Source organism: Girardinichthys multiradiatus, chromosome 21 (genome assembly GCF_021462225.1).
Source record: "Girardinichthys multiradiatus isolate DD_20200921_A chromosome 21, DD_fGirMul_XY1, whole genome shotgun sequence".
NCBI classification, from domain to species: Eukaryota; Metazoa; Chordata; class Actinopteri; order Cyprinodontiformes; family Goodeidae; genus Girardinichthys; species Girardinichthys multiradiatus.
In genome coordinates this window covers 27,295,364-27,313,598 of record NC_061813.1, presented here as the reverse complement: position 1 = coordinate 27,313,598, position 18,235 = coordinate 27,295,364, and the positions used below count along the sequence as shown (strand labels likewise).

Below are 18,235 nucleotides of genomic sequence, written 5' to 3'. Positions count from 1 at the left end.
GTCATTCATGCTTCTCCTGCTGATTTTGGTTTGAAAAATGAAAAAACAATTAGGAGAGAGGGGTGCAGAGATGAGGGGGTGACGGCAAACAGTAGAAGAGTGGCTGCAGCTGTGCACAACCCTGTCGTCAGTACACTTGCAGCTACTTCCAGTTAAAAATAAAAAGATGATTACACTCCTGCTATTATCGAAAATAAGTAAATGGGCCGAGTGGCACATCAGGTATGTGGTTGGTTCGCTTTATCCCACTCTTCTGGTTTCCTGTCCATGTTTTGGCATCAGAAAGAGCAAAGGAAAAAAGCAAAGCCCCAAAAGGATTTCCTCACTGTTGACTGTGGATGATCCCCATGGCTCCTGCATGCTGAAGCTGGGCAGGGCAGGGCCTGCAAACTTAAAGCCCCGGGGAATGAAAAACATGCGGGAACGGGATATATGGTTAAACTTCATGCAGGGGAGGACAAACATGTTTCTGTCCACCGCTGGATTCAGCAGAATATTGAATGTTTTGCAACTCTGCATGACAGCTAAATGGTGCGGTTGCTGAGTTCATATTGCTTTCAGTGCAGAATCTGTTGGAGTAGCTCAGTGGAATGGTGCACGGCTGTAAGTGGGTGGTTTGGGCTGTGCAGTGTGGGAGGCCAGGCCCCAGTGCAAATTAAAGACTTCTCTGTGAAAGTCCCAGACTCGACTACAGTAATGTGACTGAGCAAGAAGTCTGTGTGCGAGCGGCGGCCGGCGGGGAAGGAGTCCCAGCCCCTCCCTTCCCCACTCTTTTTTTTTTTTTTTTTACCCAGTCATTAAAAATAAGCCACAAACTCAACCCTGATACGTACTGAGAGACAGAAAAAGAGAGAAAGAATGCATCTCCTCTTTCTCCTCCCTTTCTTAACGCTTTCCTGCTTCACTAACCAAGTAAAACAGCAGGAGGAGGGGGAGTTTGGTTCAAGATTTTTAAGACATGCTCTCAGACCCCTCCTCCATGTAAAGAGAAGCAGTTTTTTCTCTCTCTTTCTCTCTATTCTGCAGAGGGAGAGAGAAATGAATGGGGAAAGGAATGCAGGAGACAAACGACAGCTCTCGGCAGGAGAGTGGGAATGCTGGAGAAGCCATTGTTCCCCCATCCTCAACCAGATTATGCAGGGAGTGAATGTAAATACACAAGAAGAGAGGGGGAAGAGGGGTGTGAAAAGTCACATCTGAGAGAAACGGACCCAGTTCAGTTATTCACACTTTTACCCAAATATGCTTTTTATGCGCTATGCATTCCTTCAAATTAACATACCCCGCCAGGACCTACAGCTGCCATCTGATCCCTCCTTTGCCGCCTCCTCCTCCTTCAACAGGATGTATAGGGTCACGGGGTCAGGACTGGAAACCACAAAAAACTTTATGCACCAGCCTTGCCTGGCTCTTGTTCTAAATCCCCCCACCTCCTTGAATCTCTTCTACCTCCTACCTTTTTTTTTTTGCTCCCCTGTTTTCCTCTTCCTTTTTCTCCTAACTTTCAAATTTCCCACTGTCTGCCTCGTCTCCTTCTCTCATATATAAGGCCTGACGTTTAGTTTTAGGCTCAGATGGCTTAAGTGTGCCTCTGGCAGTGGATTAGGCTGCCAGTGTCCCCCCCCACCCCATCCTGCTCCATGTGCAAGTGGTCAGGACAAAGAACGTCAAATAGGGGGAAAGATTTAAAGGAATGCGATGGGGGGGGGGGGGGGGGGGGGGTCACAAGGCATCGTGCACCAACACTGATGTTTTACTGCATTTCTCAAAAAGTAAACTTATACACTTGTAAAAACTACTGTCTTATTTTTAGAATCTGTCATTTTTACACACCTTTTGTTTTACAAGTTGCACTTTTCCTCTATTTCGGTGTTAGTCCCTGGAGAGATTGCAGTAGAAAGCTGAAAGAAGAAGTGAACTTTTGACCACATTCTGCTGCGACGTGTGCAGCGATCTTTCATCTGATGATACGACATCGGCATTGTGTTTCAGCCCTTGAGCCTGATTCTTCTGGGCTGCTTGTATATGTTGTTTATTTCAGAGGTTTGTTCAGATTTTTCGTTTTTCTCTTGCACTTTGCTGAAAATGAGTTGGATTTAATTACTGGTGGACAGTAGACAAGTTGAGACGGTACACGATATTGGGTTAACGAGATTAAGACATCTTTTTTAAGGACAGCTGGAATCTCATTTTTTTGTGTTTACAAATGCAGTGAAGGATTAAAAAATCACAAACTGGGATGTAGCGACATATTGCAATGTTAAAAAGCTGTTATGTGTGTCATCAAAGTGAAGTATGAGAGTATGTCCACTGAAGTGTATTAGGAGCTATTTCACTGATTTCTATGGAGTTTGGACTCCAGTTGTGCAGCTCTTACTTAAAAATATGAAGTATTTGAAGTAGTCAAAGCTGGATCAAATAATTATTCACTAAACAGCAATTCCTTAGACATAGTTTGACCCCTTATTTGATTTGTGAAAACATAAAAAAAGAAAGCATTTGGGATTTGCTGTGCTGCCGTGTTGCCAGTACTGTAAAATACAGGTTAATATATATATATATATATATATATATATATATATATATATATATATATATATATATTGAATTAAAACCACCTTTAAATGATAAAAAACAAAGAATAAATACTTTAAGAAAATCGAAAAAAATATGTATGTGACAACACAAAAATTTTATTCTCAGTTTTCCCTAAAATATTGTTAAAGTCTCACCTTATTCTAGTGAGCCAAACATAGCATATCATCTGTAACCTGGATACACTGACTCTTTAGAATAGTTTTTAAGAATCTGCGACTGATGCACATTAATCAAGTCCAGATGTCCGGTATTGTAGTTTTTATACTTGTCTCAATCTATGGTGGCCCTGTTGAAATAAATAAATAAAACAATCGATAAATAAAAAATAAAGTACTCTCTTTTGTGATTCACAAATTGAACAGATGTGTCCCAAATGTAAAACTGTGTTTTAACTGTTCAGTGTCGAATTATTCAGTTCTGGTTTTAACATTTTAAGTTTAATAAATTTTGGTTTTTATGTCATCATATGCAGTCTAGATTGTTTAAAAATTGAGAAATAGGACTTTTGCACTCTTAGGAAGCTTCACGCCAGATGCTAACTTTAGCATGTTAGCAGCTAACAGTTAGCCAGATGCCTTATTCTCACAGCATTCACAAGTCCTTCATGTCTTTTCTACTTAGATTGCGCTGGAGGGTTCTTCAATGCTTTTATAAGTGTGTTGTCGCTCAGCCCGACAAGCGGTCTTTCTTAGCTGACAGTGTCAACCCAGCAGGGCAACTCAACAACTACTTCCTTTCTTACTTTAAAATAAGAGTCTTGAACATACAGGCTATCAATTTAAAACACATAACCAACACCTATTAAGCGTTTAAATGTGATATACCACACAAAGTCAGAGTGACAGACTTCACTTGAGAAATATAGTGATGTTTTAATCTCATTACACCTCTAGTAGACTGTAATATGGTCACATAGCTGTGTTTGGTACTCGGAGACAGTGACTGTGTTATTGGTGTTCTGGATTTTTTTACTTTTCTAGTTTACCATAATTGCTTTGTGTCATCCACTTAAAAAACAAAATGTGGCCATCAAAACTCACTTGCTTTTAACAAGTTACATATTTTGGGACCTTTTTGGTCTCAATCACAAACCCAGTTTTGTTTAATGACTGACTGATTTCTTCCAGCTACATGATTTTGCCTTCAGCTATGCCACACTCATTACAGTTACCACTGGAATTGCTTCAGACACATCTGATGTGTCACTCTGCACAGTGAGACAGCTTTGCTTTTAAAGTTTCAGTCAGTTGAGAGCAATGCTTTGGGAAATGAGAGCAGTGAAAGCATGCGTGAGATGTGTGGGTGTGTTAGCTTTAGTGTTTTGGCTAATCCTCAAGTTTATGCTCCACAAGGCCACTGGAATGTACACTGGAACTGAAGGAAACGGCAAACTAACCCCTCTGTCCCGTCCTCTTTCTGCCTCTGCCTTTTCTCGCTTATCTGCTCTCCCCTTTAACTGAGTGAATATGCTCCCTCTTTCTCTCTCTCTCTCTCCCTCTATCCCTGAGGCCCCTGCAGGCAGGTCTTTTGAACAGAAAAGGAAGACTGATGTGTCTCTTCATGTAGTTATGGACTAGTCAGGGTACAGCTGTTGCCAAGGAAGAGTGGAGAACAATGAGAAGCAGCCTGGAGGTGTGACAGAGCAGGTCTAGTGTGTGAAAACCTCTTCATGAAGTGAGGTCTTGCCAGAGAAGATGGGAGGAATCACCATGATCTCTACTGCTGCTCAATTCACCTGTACAAATAAATGGAACGTGCTTTTTTAAATTTCACATAAAAAAGAACTTTTATATTCTAGGGGTGAACCAGTTGCAGTTTTCTGGCCGATGACCAATTACCAATCTTTAAAAACCCTGACCTGCCAATTCTGATTGTTGCCGATACTAGTTGTTTTATAACTGTCAGGTGTTATAGTTTAGTCTTTAATTTTTCACATTCAAAAAAGAAACAAAACTTGCACAATAAGTTAGACAAATAGATAAGATCAGTGAATAAGGTAATTTTCACATGTATCAGCCAATATCCGTTCTCCAAAAATTAAGGAAATCAATGAATTGGTGGGCCCCTATTATATACTGTAATTATTACGGATCTCCCAATTGTTTTGTTTTTTTCTTTTGGTTCCTAAAACAATCTTTTAAGTATAAACATTTGTCAACACAAATGGAGTCCCAATCTGTTAAAGGCAAGGCAATTAATATACAATAAAACACACAAAAGTACTATCAGTATTGCATGATCAGCATTACTACTGCATTTAATTTCCACACCAATAGGACTTCAGGTGATGCATTCTCTCCTCTGTGGTTTTCTTGACTGCAACAGTTGTTTTGTCCTACCTGGACATTCTGTTAGACCTTATTATGTTGCTCCAATGCAGTAGCAAAAATGTCCTATAATGTCTTAATAATATGTCCAAGGAAACACACTGAAAATAAATGCAGGATCTATTGAGAGTGTAAGTGTTCAATAAACTCATAATGTTATAATGTTTTCATGCGGAGCATTTTGTTGAAGTGCTAGGCCAGCATATTTTTTTCTCTTTAGGTGCGCATTTTAGCATGGTTCCTTATTAAAATCCCATGCAGAGAAACCTTAGACAAGAAACTGTGCAACATATAGAGCCGGTCACAATGCACATCCTGATGGGGAAATAAGGGAGCCAATACAGTCTTTCTTTCACTATAATTGTTAATGTGTACGATGGAAAATCCTTAGATTGTTTGGGAAAACCCATATTTGCTAGATTGGCAAAATAATATGTACGGCTGCACGTTATGCATATGATAAGAAGTCATGACACACTGAGCTGGGGGTGCGACAGACACAGAGGCAGAACACCAACAACAGGTACTGGAAGTTGAGTTTTGTCCATGACACCAATACAGATCATTGTCAAAGGGGACCCTGAGCTGACACGCAGGATTAAATCAGGACAATTTTGCTAAAGCAACCTCTAAGTGAGTCATATACAGATAAATGATGAACAATATTTGTGCAATATTTCTACAACTGTTCTTGGATGCACATGTATACAATATAGTAAGTAGTGCAAATACTATTAATTGTGTTTTGAGAAATATATAGTGATTTTTGCACTGTGGGATCATAATTTCAAAGCTAACTCTTGGCAAATAACGTACATTCTGGAATAAGTTGTAACATTGTTTTGTATGTAAATGTTTGTGGATTTTCCACTAATTTCCACAATATGTATGTTGAATGGCTCTCAAATAGTAATAATAGAAGGTGAAAAAAGACAGTATAAGTATTTAAACTGTACTGTTTCTTTCATGAAAGAAAAGCTAGGTCTACAGCCAAAGGTCTACAGCTAGACATTTTTAGTTTACCCCAAAAGATCAACTACTGAGTTGATCTTTTCTGTGTTACTAATGATTGTACCGTTTTTAGATTTAACTGCAATGAATTTCTGTTAATTTTAAAGAATATCAAACAATCATCTGTAATATGGCATATTTACACAAACCCATAAACAATACAATCTAGACATTGTACTAAAATCAAACTGAAAACAGTCATAAAAATTGTGTAACATTCAGCTTGTCTGTCACTGTACTGGGCGTGGAGAGCCTCAAGCCCTTAAAGAAGCATGCAGGTAACCAGGCTTTCAATTTGAACTTAGGTCACAGGAAAGTAGGTTAAGTGAAGTGAGTCTGTTGCTTAACACCACACAGTTGGCTGCCATATTTAGTGGCAGCAGACAGTTGTAAACACATTCTTTAATAGCTTGGCGGAGCAGTTGCCCACTGTTAACACAGGTTTATGTCAGAAAGGGCTGCATAGCTTTGTTGATATCACTGCCAGTCAGAGGACACTGTAAGTACATTCAAACAACAGTTTTGCACTGATATGCTTTGAGTTTATCTGAGAGAAAAAAAAAACTATTCAAGTGCAAAAGGTAACACAGGATGTTTACAACTTCCTCCCCAACCAGCGCTCACACATGCTAAGTATACTCTTTTAAAAGGCCCACTCTGATTGCCACCTTCCCAGCATGCTCACACGTGCACATATGCACACACAGCAAGCTATTGTGTCTGAGATCTCTGGCATCTGGAGAGCAGAAACCCTCTACTGTGACCTCTGACCTTAGACGGCTGAGAGTTGCAGACTGACATGAAGCTTTCAGAGGGACTTTCAGGTGGCTCTGAGGGCTGTCGGGAGGTCCTTTTTAACGGGGCTATTGTATACAGCGTTCAGAAGGGCTTTTTCTGTACCCATGAAGTAAAGATTGTATAGGTATTTTTACTTGATTTAATGATTTATAAAAACTTTTAGATTGCATATTCTAAATAAACTTGGTCAAAACAAAGGTTGGAATTTTGTCAGATTTCAAGGTGTACCCCTAACCTTTTTTATGAAAGTAACTGCAGCATTTTTTTTATTTATGCTTTCTTTTCAAAAATGATCAGAAAGTTGAGGAACTGTGAATTAGTCATCTATAACTTCCTGTTTCCAAGGGGTATAAAAATGTGACCTGAACACTATTCCTTTTAGTCACTCTCAACACAATACAGGAGAACAGATTGTTCAAGTAAGGCAGATATGTGCTGATCTTCATAAATTATGGTCACATAAAATAGCTACTCACAGATTAATGCACATATCTACAGCCAGAGCAATAGTTTAAAACAGCTGGGGTGTGACAGACGAGAGGAAACGAGGACCCATGACAGCAGGATGGTTAGGAAGGGGAAAAAAAAAATTATTTCCTGATTTCTGAAGATCAGCACACATCTCGCTTACATGTTTGGCATGTTCACTGGTCTTTACCATTTTGAAGAAGTACTAAGTGACATAGGCACCTGCTTCATGTCACACTCATATCCCAGAAAAACAGGAACTCATGTATTACTAAGTTTTAATATGAAAAGACTCTACTAGAACAAAGATGAGCTTTATTTTGAAGGAATTTTTACACATCTTACACATCTTCACCAGGGAGGTCATGAACAACTAATCTAGTAGTGTCTGTCGCGTGGTGTTTGTTGCCCTTCCGTTCACAACAGTGGTGTAATGTTGCACAGCATGAACCTTTTAACGTCATTGTCATTCTGTGAAGCTGCCCTAAAAACAGAGGGACAAACCTTTTTTTTTTTACTAGAATCCAAAACAAACTGGTTAGGAGAGTTTTAACAATTGGCTGCAAAAGTCGGACGCTTCAAGGCTTGAAACATGCTGGTATATACTGTTGTCCGTTTAATTTTTTTCAGTGTTACCCTGGCTGCCAAGCCAGCGTTCCTACTGTGTTTTCTTGTTGGTTGACGCTCAGATGAGAGTCCCAAATGGCCAACAGAAGCTCTCCTCTGCCTGCTGCTGGTACAACACCAAGCCTACTGGCAAACCTCGTGTTGCCGTGTTTCACCATGGTGACACTATCACAAAGGACTCCAGCTGGTTCACAGTGGGAGTCAGCGTGAGGGGAGTGTGACGGACAGAAAGAGAGGAGATGGAAAAATAGACCAAGGGAGGAGACAGAGGCAAGCAGTAACTTATCCTCATCCCTCATTTTCCATTTCTTCCTCAATTTCCTTCAGTTTTTCAGTCTCTCTTATCTCACTCCCCCCTCCCCCAGCAGACCTTCACTCCCAAACACAGTACAGCTGGGCTCAGCTGTCAGTCTTCCACTATCCACCCTCTTTTCTTTGTATTTATTTGGATGGCAGTGGTTTTCCCCTAGCCTCCGCACGGGGGAGCTCGCTCGCTCCACCAAGGCAGCCAGCCCTCTTAAACCAAACCATCTGCTCTTTGAAGTGGCCTATCACAGATCCACAGATTGGAGGTTACAAAGCAGCTGTCTGCTTTCAATCCAAGCTCAGTGATTAAAATAAAGGAAACAGCGCACACCTATGCAGACACACAGAGTGGGACGCTATGATCTGCAGAGTGAAATATAGAGGTGGGCTCTGGGATGGCAAGTTCTGTTCTTGTTCCTAGGGCTGGAAAAATGAATGGAGGCCGCTTTGTCTCGGGGGAGGGAAGAGAGCTTTCTTTGATATCATCAAAGCCAAGGGTGGGGATAGTGCTCTGCCAAAAAAAGAAAAAAAGCCGACAATCACACCAGTTTGTCGGCATGAGACTTTTAATGCACTTGTCAAAAAGAGGGATTTGGCAGGGAGACACTAGAATTTTGTCACTCACAAACTCCACTCCTCTGTTGGGATAACAATGGTCACAGCAGGCTGCAGATGTGTGTGTGTGTGTGTGTATGTGTGTGTGTGTGTGCGTGTGTGTGTGTGTGTGTGTGTGTGTGTGTGTGTGAAGGGGGGATGGATTAAATTGGTCAAGACAATTTCCTTTTTTTGTTACATGCAGGGGAATAGGGAACGTCCCTATTTTAGTCTTACTATTAGATGAGGAGAGCTTTCCTCAATCATTGTCAAGGGGTTTGATGGAATCCTGTTTCGCTCTGTCCTTGACTGTCTCTGCACATGGGAGGTCTGGGGCAGTGCAGCTCTCCCTACGCCTTTGCCTCTGCAACAGGATCAAACTGCTTTCTTACATCCACCTACCCCCACCTTCCCACCCCCACCACCCTGTTTTGGCCTCACTTCAGTTAGGCCAGAACAAATTTAGGAATCCACTTGCTTTCATCACTGGAATTTGCTTTAAACGACAATATAGACCCTGGCACAGACCAGCACATTGTTGACATCAGCTCCTGATGGATGGAGAGCATGTCGCGGACAGGAAGTCTGCTCTCCTATCCCCATCTTGACATTGAGAGGCTGAAATATTAAGCTGGCTTGTGTCAGTGTTAAAAATGTTTCTCTGCAGAGCTGTGCCTTCGCTCATGTGTGCGTGGGCTTGTCTGAACTCCTGGGTGTGTTTACTTAACCTGCCTTGGCATTCGAAACTGCTTGTCATTCTCTGGGGTCCTTGGCCCTTGCCCTGGCAGCTAGGTGGGACGCTACCCCACCATCTCCGGTTTCATATAGTGCTTTATTGAGCGGGTGAAAACCCTCTTTAACTCTTCTGAGGGCCCGAGAGGAGTGCACACACACACACACACACACACCCTCATGTGTGACTTTAAGATTACTTCAGGGGATAGATTGTCTGAAAGCAGCTGACATTTCATCCTTTGAACCTCCTGGTTGATAGGGAAAGGACCTCGCCCTCTCCCTCAGCGCATCTGTATGTGTTTTGTCACCCTTTTCCCTCCAATTGTTAGTTATGTACCCAAAGGGCAGTTACAGTGCCTTACAAAAGTATTCTTAATCCTTTTACAGATTTTTATGTATTTTATGAAATTCAATAATACAAAGTAGTACATATGTATGAAGTCAAAAGAAAATGATACATTGTTTTCAATTTTTTACATAATATTTTTAAGAGTGTCATGCTTTTGTATTAAGCTCTGTTTATTTTGATACCTTTGCATGAAGTCCATCTGTGTGTAATTTGATCTCAATCTCAAATCTGGGATTTACAGAAGAGTGGCAAGAAGAAAGTCATTGTTGAGAGAAAGCCATAGGAAGTCCTGTGTACAGTTTTCTGCAAGCCATATAGGGGGAAACAGCAAACACGTGGAAGAAGGTGCTCTGGTCAGATGAGACATGACATTTTATGTTTTTGGCCACCATGCACAACTCTATATGTGGCAGAAGACTAGCACTGCAGATCACTCTAAAAGCACCATCCTCACAACGAAACATGATGGTAGCTGCATTATACTGTGGGTTCTGCAGCACGGACAGATAGCTGGTCAGAGTTTATGGTAACATAGAGGTAAACACAGAGCAGCATTGGAGAAAACGTGTTAGAGGCTGCAAAAGACTTGGGATGGACAAAATTAAATATACAATCGGAGCTCCTCCATCTAATCTGACTTAATTTGAGCTTTTTTGCAAAAACATAATAGGCAATTTTAGTTGCTGGATGTGAAAAGCTGGTAGAGACATGCCCAGAAAGACTTGCAATTATAATTGCAGAAAAGTGGGCTTGAACGTGGTATTGAACCAGAGGGGTCTGAATAAAATTTCATGCCAAACGTTCAGATTTTTTAAAATATTTTCTATTTACTCTGAGCTACATTGTGTCTGTTACTTAAAACCAAATAAAGTACACTTATGTGTGTGATAGTAGACTCACAAAATCTAAAATAAATTTAGGGGTTAAACATTTTGAGAGGCACTATATTCCTTGAAAACGTTTAGACAACGGAGCATTTTGTGGCTTGCCTACTTTATGCTGCCTCTTACTGGGATTGATAGAGTTTCCTACTCACATTTTTGCAGATTTGTTGAAAATACATTAAGTCTTTTTTGTGTTATGTGATTATCAAATACACTCACATGATCAACCATGATCTCATCACAAAGCAACTCATCTGGAATATATTTCCAGCTTGTCAAAACCTGACTGAAATCCAATCCGTTGTGGCAGGAGGCGGCGGATGAATCAGGAAAATCAAAATCAGGATAAAGTCACCTCTCTGTTCACATCCAGTATGTCAGGACACAAAGCAAACAAGATCCCCAGCTCTAATCGTTTTTAGACACCGCTACTTGGGCTGGGCGTGTCTGGCAACAGGTTGTCTGCTGCACACAGAGCTCCAATCTCACCAGGGTAGGATGTTTGTCTTTTGCAGGGATTAAAAGAGAACCAGGAAACCCGCTGGCCTACTTTTGCCGTAGAGCAGAGAGACAGAGCAACCTAGTTTTGATGACAGCAGCAGTCCAGGAAAGGAGATTCCAGGTCATAATGTTGTTAGGATGGCCATTTTTATCTCTCTGCAGACGGGCCATGTTTTCTTTGTCTGTTGGAGCATTTCTATAGAGAGGCTTCTGAGTGAGGGTCTGTGAGAGCCTTCATTGTCTGTACAGAACCTGTAGCTGTAACATGAGAAGGAGGAATGCTGACAGAAAGAATGAGCATGTTACAGAAGACAGCTCTCATGATGTTTTTTTTTAAGTTATTTATACAGGTTGAATAGAGCATTGTTGTTCATTTCCATGGTGTCAGTTAACCTCTGTGGTAATTATTTGTGCAAACAACAGACACTCATGACCAGGCGTACATTTTGTTAGCATTACCAAATTGTTTTAGATACAGTCGGCATGTAGAGAGCTTAACCATTTAGCTTAGTGGGTCAAGTAGCTGACATGCTAATCCTATTACAAGATGTGTCTCTGATTTGTCAAAGTTGGCCCTAATCTAATGTTGATTTGACTCCAGTGCTTGGACTAAAGGTCTATTGATGGACTGATGCAGATAAACCTTTACAAATGATATTGTACTATATATTTTCCAATTTTTTCTAAATTTTTTCCAAATTGATTTGCACTGACCTCTACATTTATAGCTATCCTCATAAAAGATGTATTGAATGCATAAAAATAAGGTCATTTGTGATTGCAAAAGAATAAACTCACACCAAAGATTAGAAGTAATTGTTTTAACAAAATAGCGGGTGTCACAATTATCTCCTCTATCAATTGCTAAAAAATTTGCATTTTTATTTGGATTTTCATATGCACCACATATGAAACAGTGGAAATCTGCACACTGTCTTCCTTTTCTCAGCAGCAATCAGGGGACTACTACTCAACATATGGGGGTGTCATCTCCCCACTGACTGCACATGCATAAAAGCAGACAAAAACATGTTCAGGGCACAACTAAACATTATCAATTATATGGTGCTTGTGCACTTCCCTAAATAGCTGCCCATATGGCCCATATTAAAAACTGGCAGTGATGTGAAGTAACACAAAGGTCCACGTCTCTAGCCACTCTACAAAATGGGAAAGACAAGATAACATGTCATTCAAGCTATTTGATTGGCATGTTCTTATGTCTTTTCTAGTATGCAATATAGCATGTTTAAAGTTCAAGTAAAGCAAATATTTGTTGATCTTCATAAACAAGGAAATGACAACAAGCCAGTTGCTACTCACCTAAACGTTTTTGCTCAAAAACATTTTGGTGCAGATCTTTGCAAGTGAGAGCTGGATATTTATGTATTTTTTCCGTCTGCTAACATCCCTCTCACTGAGTGTTGTGGCAAGATAAACATGGATCATTGTCTCGCCATGTTTGGAACATTTCCAGTTGTTTCAAGCTTTTTAATTATCACTCAGATTGTAGATATGATCAGGTTTGGGTGAATAGTAGAGCTGCACAATATTTTGAATTGCAAACTTAATGGCAGTATCAATGGCTGGAATATCACAATCCCAGAGGACTGCTTGGGCAACAATATTTAGTCATATATGTTTCATGTGCCTTGCATTCACAATCTGCTTGCCAATGTGATATCCTGCCACTTGAATGGTCTTTCAGTCTCCTTTATGCCAACACCTGGTCTATATTAGAGATTCATTAATCGGTCTGCCAATTTTCATGATTTGCATGCCAAAACCAGGAAGTCCCACCATTTCGGATTTATATACACATCAATGAGCAGCATGCACCTATTTCTAGTTAAAGAAAACTTAATGGTTTGGGACATGCTGTGATTCATAAATCAAGAAATTCTTGTATTTCCTTGTTTTCTGTTGGATTCATAGGTGCACCCTCCATTTCTGCTACCTGTATGACCCCCTCTCTTTTCCAATGGTTATAATCAGTCTGACAGAGAGAGGTATCCCAATCCTTGTGGTTTTTAGTATAACAATGACCATCAGTGGGACCCTTTGTGGGGTTCCTTGAGACGACATTGTTGTAAATAAGCGCCGTTTAATTAAATAATCTGAACTGAAACTATCTGTGTAGTTATGCTGCTATAGGCTTAGGCTGCTGGAGGACATAATGACCACTTTCACCCTCTTTGCTACATTCTCACACTACTCTCCAATTTTGCATTATTTGCTGTTATTCCAGCTTTTAACTTTGTTCTCTCTTTTTCTCTTCCTAGAAGCTACACCTGGCCTGGCTCTGTGTCTACCTGTGACACCTTTCTGGAGAGGGGAATTGTCCGAGCTTCTGCTGGCAACAACTTAATGATCACCCTCTACCGATGATCCACATAGCCCTGTCTTTTAGTGTTTAACCCGTTCTCTCTCCTAGACATGGCGATTGACTGGGCTTAACTGTGACTAATTATATGTGCTCTCTTTCAGACTCTAACCTTGAAAACTGGCTCAGAGTTTATCTGTTCTTTCTTTCTAGGTGAAACGACTAAAGGAGCTACATCCATTAACATTTACTTTTCCTTCCCATAGAAAGGACTCCTGGATCAGTGCTTCTTTGTTCTCTTTGTGTCTCTGCTCTGTTCTCTCAAACCCCCAGTCGGTCGTGGCAGATGGCCGCTCACACTGAGCCTGGTTCTGCTGGAGATTTCTTCCTGTTAAAAGGGAGTTTTTCCTCTCCACTGTCGCTACATGCATGCTCAGTATGAGGGATTGCTGCAAAGTCAACACCAGTGACTGTCCACTGTCTCTACATGTTCATCCAGGAGGAGTGAATACTGCAAGTCACTGACTGGATGCAATCAGCTGGGTTTCCTTAGACAGAAAAACATTTTATCCAATTTGAATAAATAACTGAATCTGACTGCACTGTTCAATGATTAGGATTAATTGGAATGTATGTACCTGACTGTTGTGAAGTGCCTTTAGACGACATGTGTTGTGAATTCGCGCTATATAAATAAACTGAATTGAATTAAATTGCATTTAAAAAAAAGGGCTGCACAGTGGTGCAGTTGGTAGCACTGTTGCCTTGCAGCAAGAAGGTCCTGGGTTCAATTCCTGACTGGGGGTCTTTCTGCATGGAGTTTGCATGTTCTCCCCGTGCATGTGTGGGTTCTCACTGGGTACTCTGGCTTCCTCTCACAGTCCAAAGACATGCCTGTTAGGTTCATTGGTCCCTCTAAATTGCCCTTAGGTGTATGAATGAGTGTGTGCATGGTTGTTTGTGTGTTGCCCTGTGATGGACTGGCGACCTGTCCAGGGTGCACCCCACCTCCTGCACATACGACTGCTGGAGATAGGCACCAGCTCCCCCGCGACCCACTATGGAATAAGTGGTAGAAAATGACTGACTGAATAAAAAAATTGTATCGGCCATGAAAAGACTAATCAGCGCATCCCTGATATAGATCTTTTTGAATGAGATGTTAAAGCTTAGGGAGAGTGATGGGAACATCAAAACAATCAGAGGAATTGTATGGGGTGGAACCAGAGATTTAGATAAAAACAACTTTTTTTATGTGGATTATTATCCCCCTATTGAATAAATATACTCAGATTAAAAGTTGGGAATTTTCTACATTTTTATGCACATGTAATAAAAAATCAACTTTATTTTAGAGCTTTTAATACATCTGTACCAGATGTGCCTCTGTGGCTCAGCTTGAGTTATATTTACTGTTGGTACTTGATATTCTGCTGATTTCTACCCCAGATATCAATAATTATTTTATGTGTTTTTCTGCCATTTTTCCACAGTTTCATCATGCATCACCACATACAAAAAGACGCCTCCACCTGTGCCACCAAGGACCACTCCATCCAAACCGTTCATCTCCATAACGGCACAGAGCAGCACAGAGTCAGCCCAGGACGCATACATGGACGGAGGCCCCAACCAGCGGGCAGGCATCAGCTCCCAGCAGGGGCTTTCCAACTCCACTGAAAGCATCGACAGCATGAAAGCCCTGACAGCGGCCATCGAGGCGGCCAACGCTCAGGTGCATGGCCCCGCCAGCCAGCACGTCACCAACAGCACTATCACAATCACCGCGACGGCCACCACCTCCATCAAGGCTGACAGCAAGGCGCAGAGAGAAGCGCTCAGAAAGTGCCTCTCCATTGGGATTCAGGTTTGAAGAAAGCAAAACTTGTATTCCTGGGTCTGAAAACAAAGGTTGGCTCCGGTTTTGACAGATACTTCCCTCCCCTTAGGTGGACCCGGAGGAAGGAGGGCCGATAGATGAGCAGTCTAAATTCCAGTCAATAGGAATTCAGGTGGAGGATGACCGATGGTGAGTGGGGACACAAAGAGAGAAACCTGATCAGTCTAATGGGAGGTATACGGCAGAGAACTGGGCCTGTTTAGATAGATAGGGTTTGTCATGTGGGCTGCAAGCTCCTGACCCCCACCCCTCCTCTCACATTGACAACTCCTCAGCAGCTGTCCCCAGTTTAAGGGAGGTTGGCGTCAGACTCCCCTCATCCAGGGGCCCCAAGCGACAGCTGGGCCAGAGGATATGGTGAGGGGGGCTGAGAAGGTGGAGAGGGAGAGTTGACAGCCATCTGTTGCTCAACACATTGTAATTCAGGCAACTTTGAGGTTCTGTGTTTGTGTATGTTTAGGATGGAGGAGAGACAGCAGTGGGAGGGTGTTTTATTGGGTTTGTTTACCTCAGAGGAACTCTGAGGTTCTTTCTTGTTCAGTTTCAGGAGAAACTGCCCAGTTTACCCACTGTTATAGTACCGAGGCCCTTTGTCTACTTGTATTCTCCCTGTCAATACAGTGAACTTCTGTTCAGTGACGGGTACGAGTGTTTACCTCCGAAATCAGGGTGCAGTTTCTTTCTTGATTTCAAAGAGATCAGCTTTGATCAAAGGTCCCCAGGAGGGCTGAGTCCAGCACTTTTTCACATGCACACTTGAACAGTGTCGGAGAATGTGAGGGGATTTCCTCAAAGAGGGAGGTCTCAACTGATCAGCCAAGCTCGGATTTCCATGAGTCGCCAAGCCAAATATTAACTCATGCAGACACCTTCGAGTCTGCCTTGGCTGCCTGGAACGTGATGTAGCACAGAGCCTCTGCTTTTGCTTTCTCGGTTAATGTTTAGAGTTACTTGTATTGCCTTTTCTGTGGTGTATACCAACTATTTACCCATTGGCATGCATTTACTTCATTGCTTTCAGATGCTTGTAAGCATTTGATGGTCATAACCTCTTTCTTATTATCTCTACTAAGAAATGTAAACAAGCTGTATCAGACCAAGCCAGATAACTTTTTCTTTCTAAAATGTCTGGAAATAAATTCTTCAACTCTACCCGCTGACTTCTTTCTGTATGACATTGCAATTTTATTGAGGAACTTTCAAGTAATAAATGAAAGATGCTAAAACAAACTCGAATGTGTTAAGCTTTTGGGAGAAGGTTTGGACTTCTTGGTGACAGATGGCTGATGTCTGAGCCCTGCAGTGACTAAGCCACTGTCACGAAAAGTCATCCTTACAGACAGCTAGGCCTCCCAGCCTTTGCATTGTTACCTAACCTACTAAGGTACTGACAACTGAGATGACAACAAGAAAACTCATCCTTTCAGCTGTCACTTTCTGGATGTATTTTTCCTTTATCTGTCATTCAGCTTTCGTGTTTTATGTTAAGACTAAGGTTTCAGTCTTGTAATATACGATTGTACAAACGCTGACTTAGATGAATTATCTTTCTTTGGTTTTATAGTGCCCTTTGAAAGTATTCATGTCAGTGGAACATTTTCCCAATTTTGTCACATTACAGGCACAAATTTCAATGTATTTGGCTGTATTTAGGATCGTAAGTATGAAAGAAATTAAAACTAACTGTGGAAACAGAGGTTGAGTTTCCAAGCTTAATTTTTTGTTCCCTCATCTAAAAAATAAAAAATCCAATCGTACCTTTATTTTCTGAAAATAATGAGTTTTTTGAGTTATTTATATTTGTTTGATAGCCTTTATTTTTGATTTGCTCACCAACTCACAGATCATGTTAATTTTTACTAACAAATGAACAAATACTCCTTCAAAAATCATAAAAGATCGTAGAGTTTGTCTAACTCTATGTTTTCATTGGCCTCTAAGATACTTTTATCAGTAGGTTTTAAACTGGACCCAAACTTCTTTAACTGGTGTAAAAGTCAATAAAGGATATCGCAAACTGGCATGTAAAGGATCTGAATTGATGGCAAAATAAAAGAAAAATAGCCCTTTACTATGCTGCTGAGTCGGACAGGAGCTTTGGCACTGTGTAGCTTTACAATTGATATGACCCAAATTTGTGAATGGTGTGTACAAGTGTGAGCAAAGCACCCCCATAGCATGATAGTGACGCCACCATGTTTCGCTTCTTTTGGAATGGTATGTTCAGGGTAATGTGCAGTGTTGGTGGTCAGCATTTTCTGTGTTGTGAAAAGGTTACATTTTTGGTACACTGGTGTTTTGCGTTGTAAAATGACAGTGTGAAATATTTTTTAAGCTTTTGTCTTCACTGATTGGCTTCTCTCTTTAAAAGCCTTTTTTTTCTCTTCTTCTTGGCTTCCTGTTTATCAATACACCTACCTGTCTAGGCTGTGTTTTGCCTTGCCTCTCTCTTCCCCTGCAGGAAGTTGTACAAATTCAGATAAAGTCATTAGAAGTGAACACCTGCCCGTTGGAGTTACTCTTTAACTGCTCTTCACACATACTTGCACACACCAGGGCTGCCTTTAAGCACACATGAAGCGCAAACACAGACGCCGTTTGATCTGCCTGGTGCCACTCCCCCTGGTCTTGCTCTCTTGCTCTTGCTCACAGAGGAGGTGGGATGAATGAGGGAGGGATTAAAGATGAATGCTTCTGGAGAAGGAGTGTACATCCGGAGGTGGGCTGAGCCAGGCGTGATGGATTGGTGGTCATTCGTACAGGCAGGTCAAGCTTAGGTTCTTGTGTGAGAAGACTGTGGTCATGTTTGGGTCA

At 41.3% G+C, this 18,235-nt stretch overlaps 1 protein-coding gene across 2 annotated transcripts in view; it reads left to right on the top strand.

Annotated features, from left to right (window-relative positions):
- The window catches only part of dlgap1b (discs, large (Drosophila) homolog-associated protein 1b), a 157,809-nt gene that overhangs the window by 130,192 nt on the left and 9,382 nt on the right, over positions 1-18,235 (top strand). For both annotated transcript variants that reach the window (XM_047349694.1, XM_047349695.1), the window contains exons 7-8: positions 15,015-15,388; positions 15,471-15,550. In XM_047349694.1, the coding sequence (XP_047205650.1) occupies positions 15,015-15,388; positions 15,471-15,550 (454 nt within the window). The remainder of the gene's footprint in view (positions 1-15,014; positions 15,389-15,470; positions 15,551-18,235) is intronic.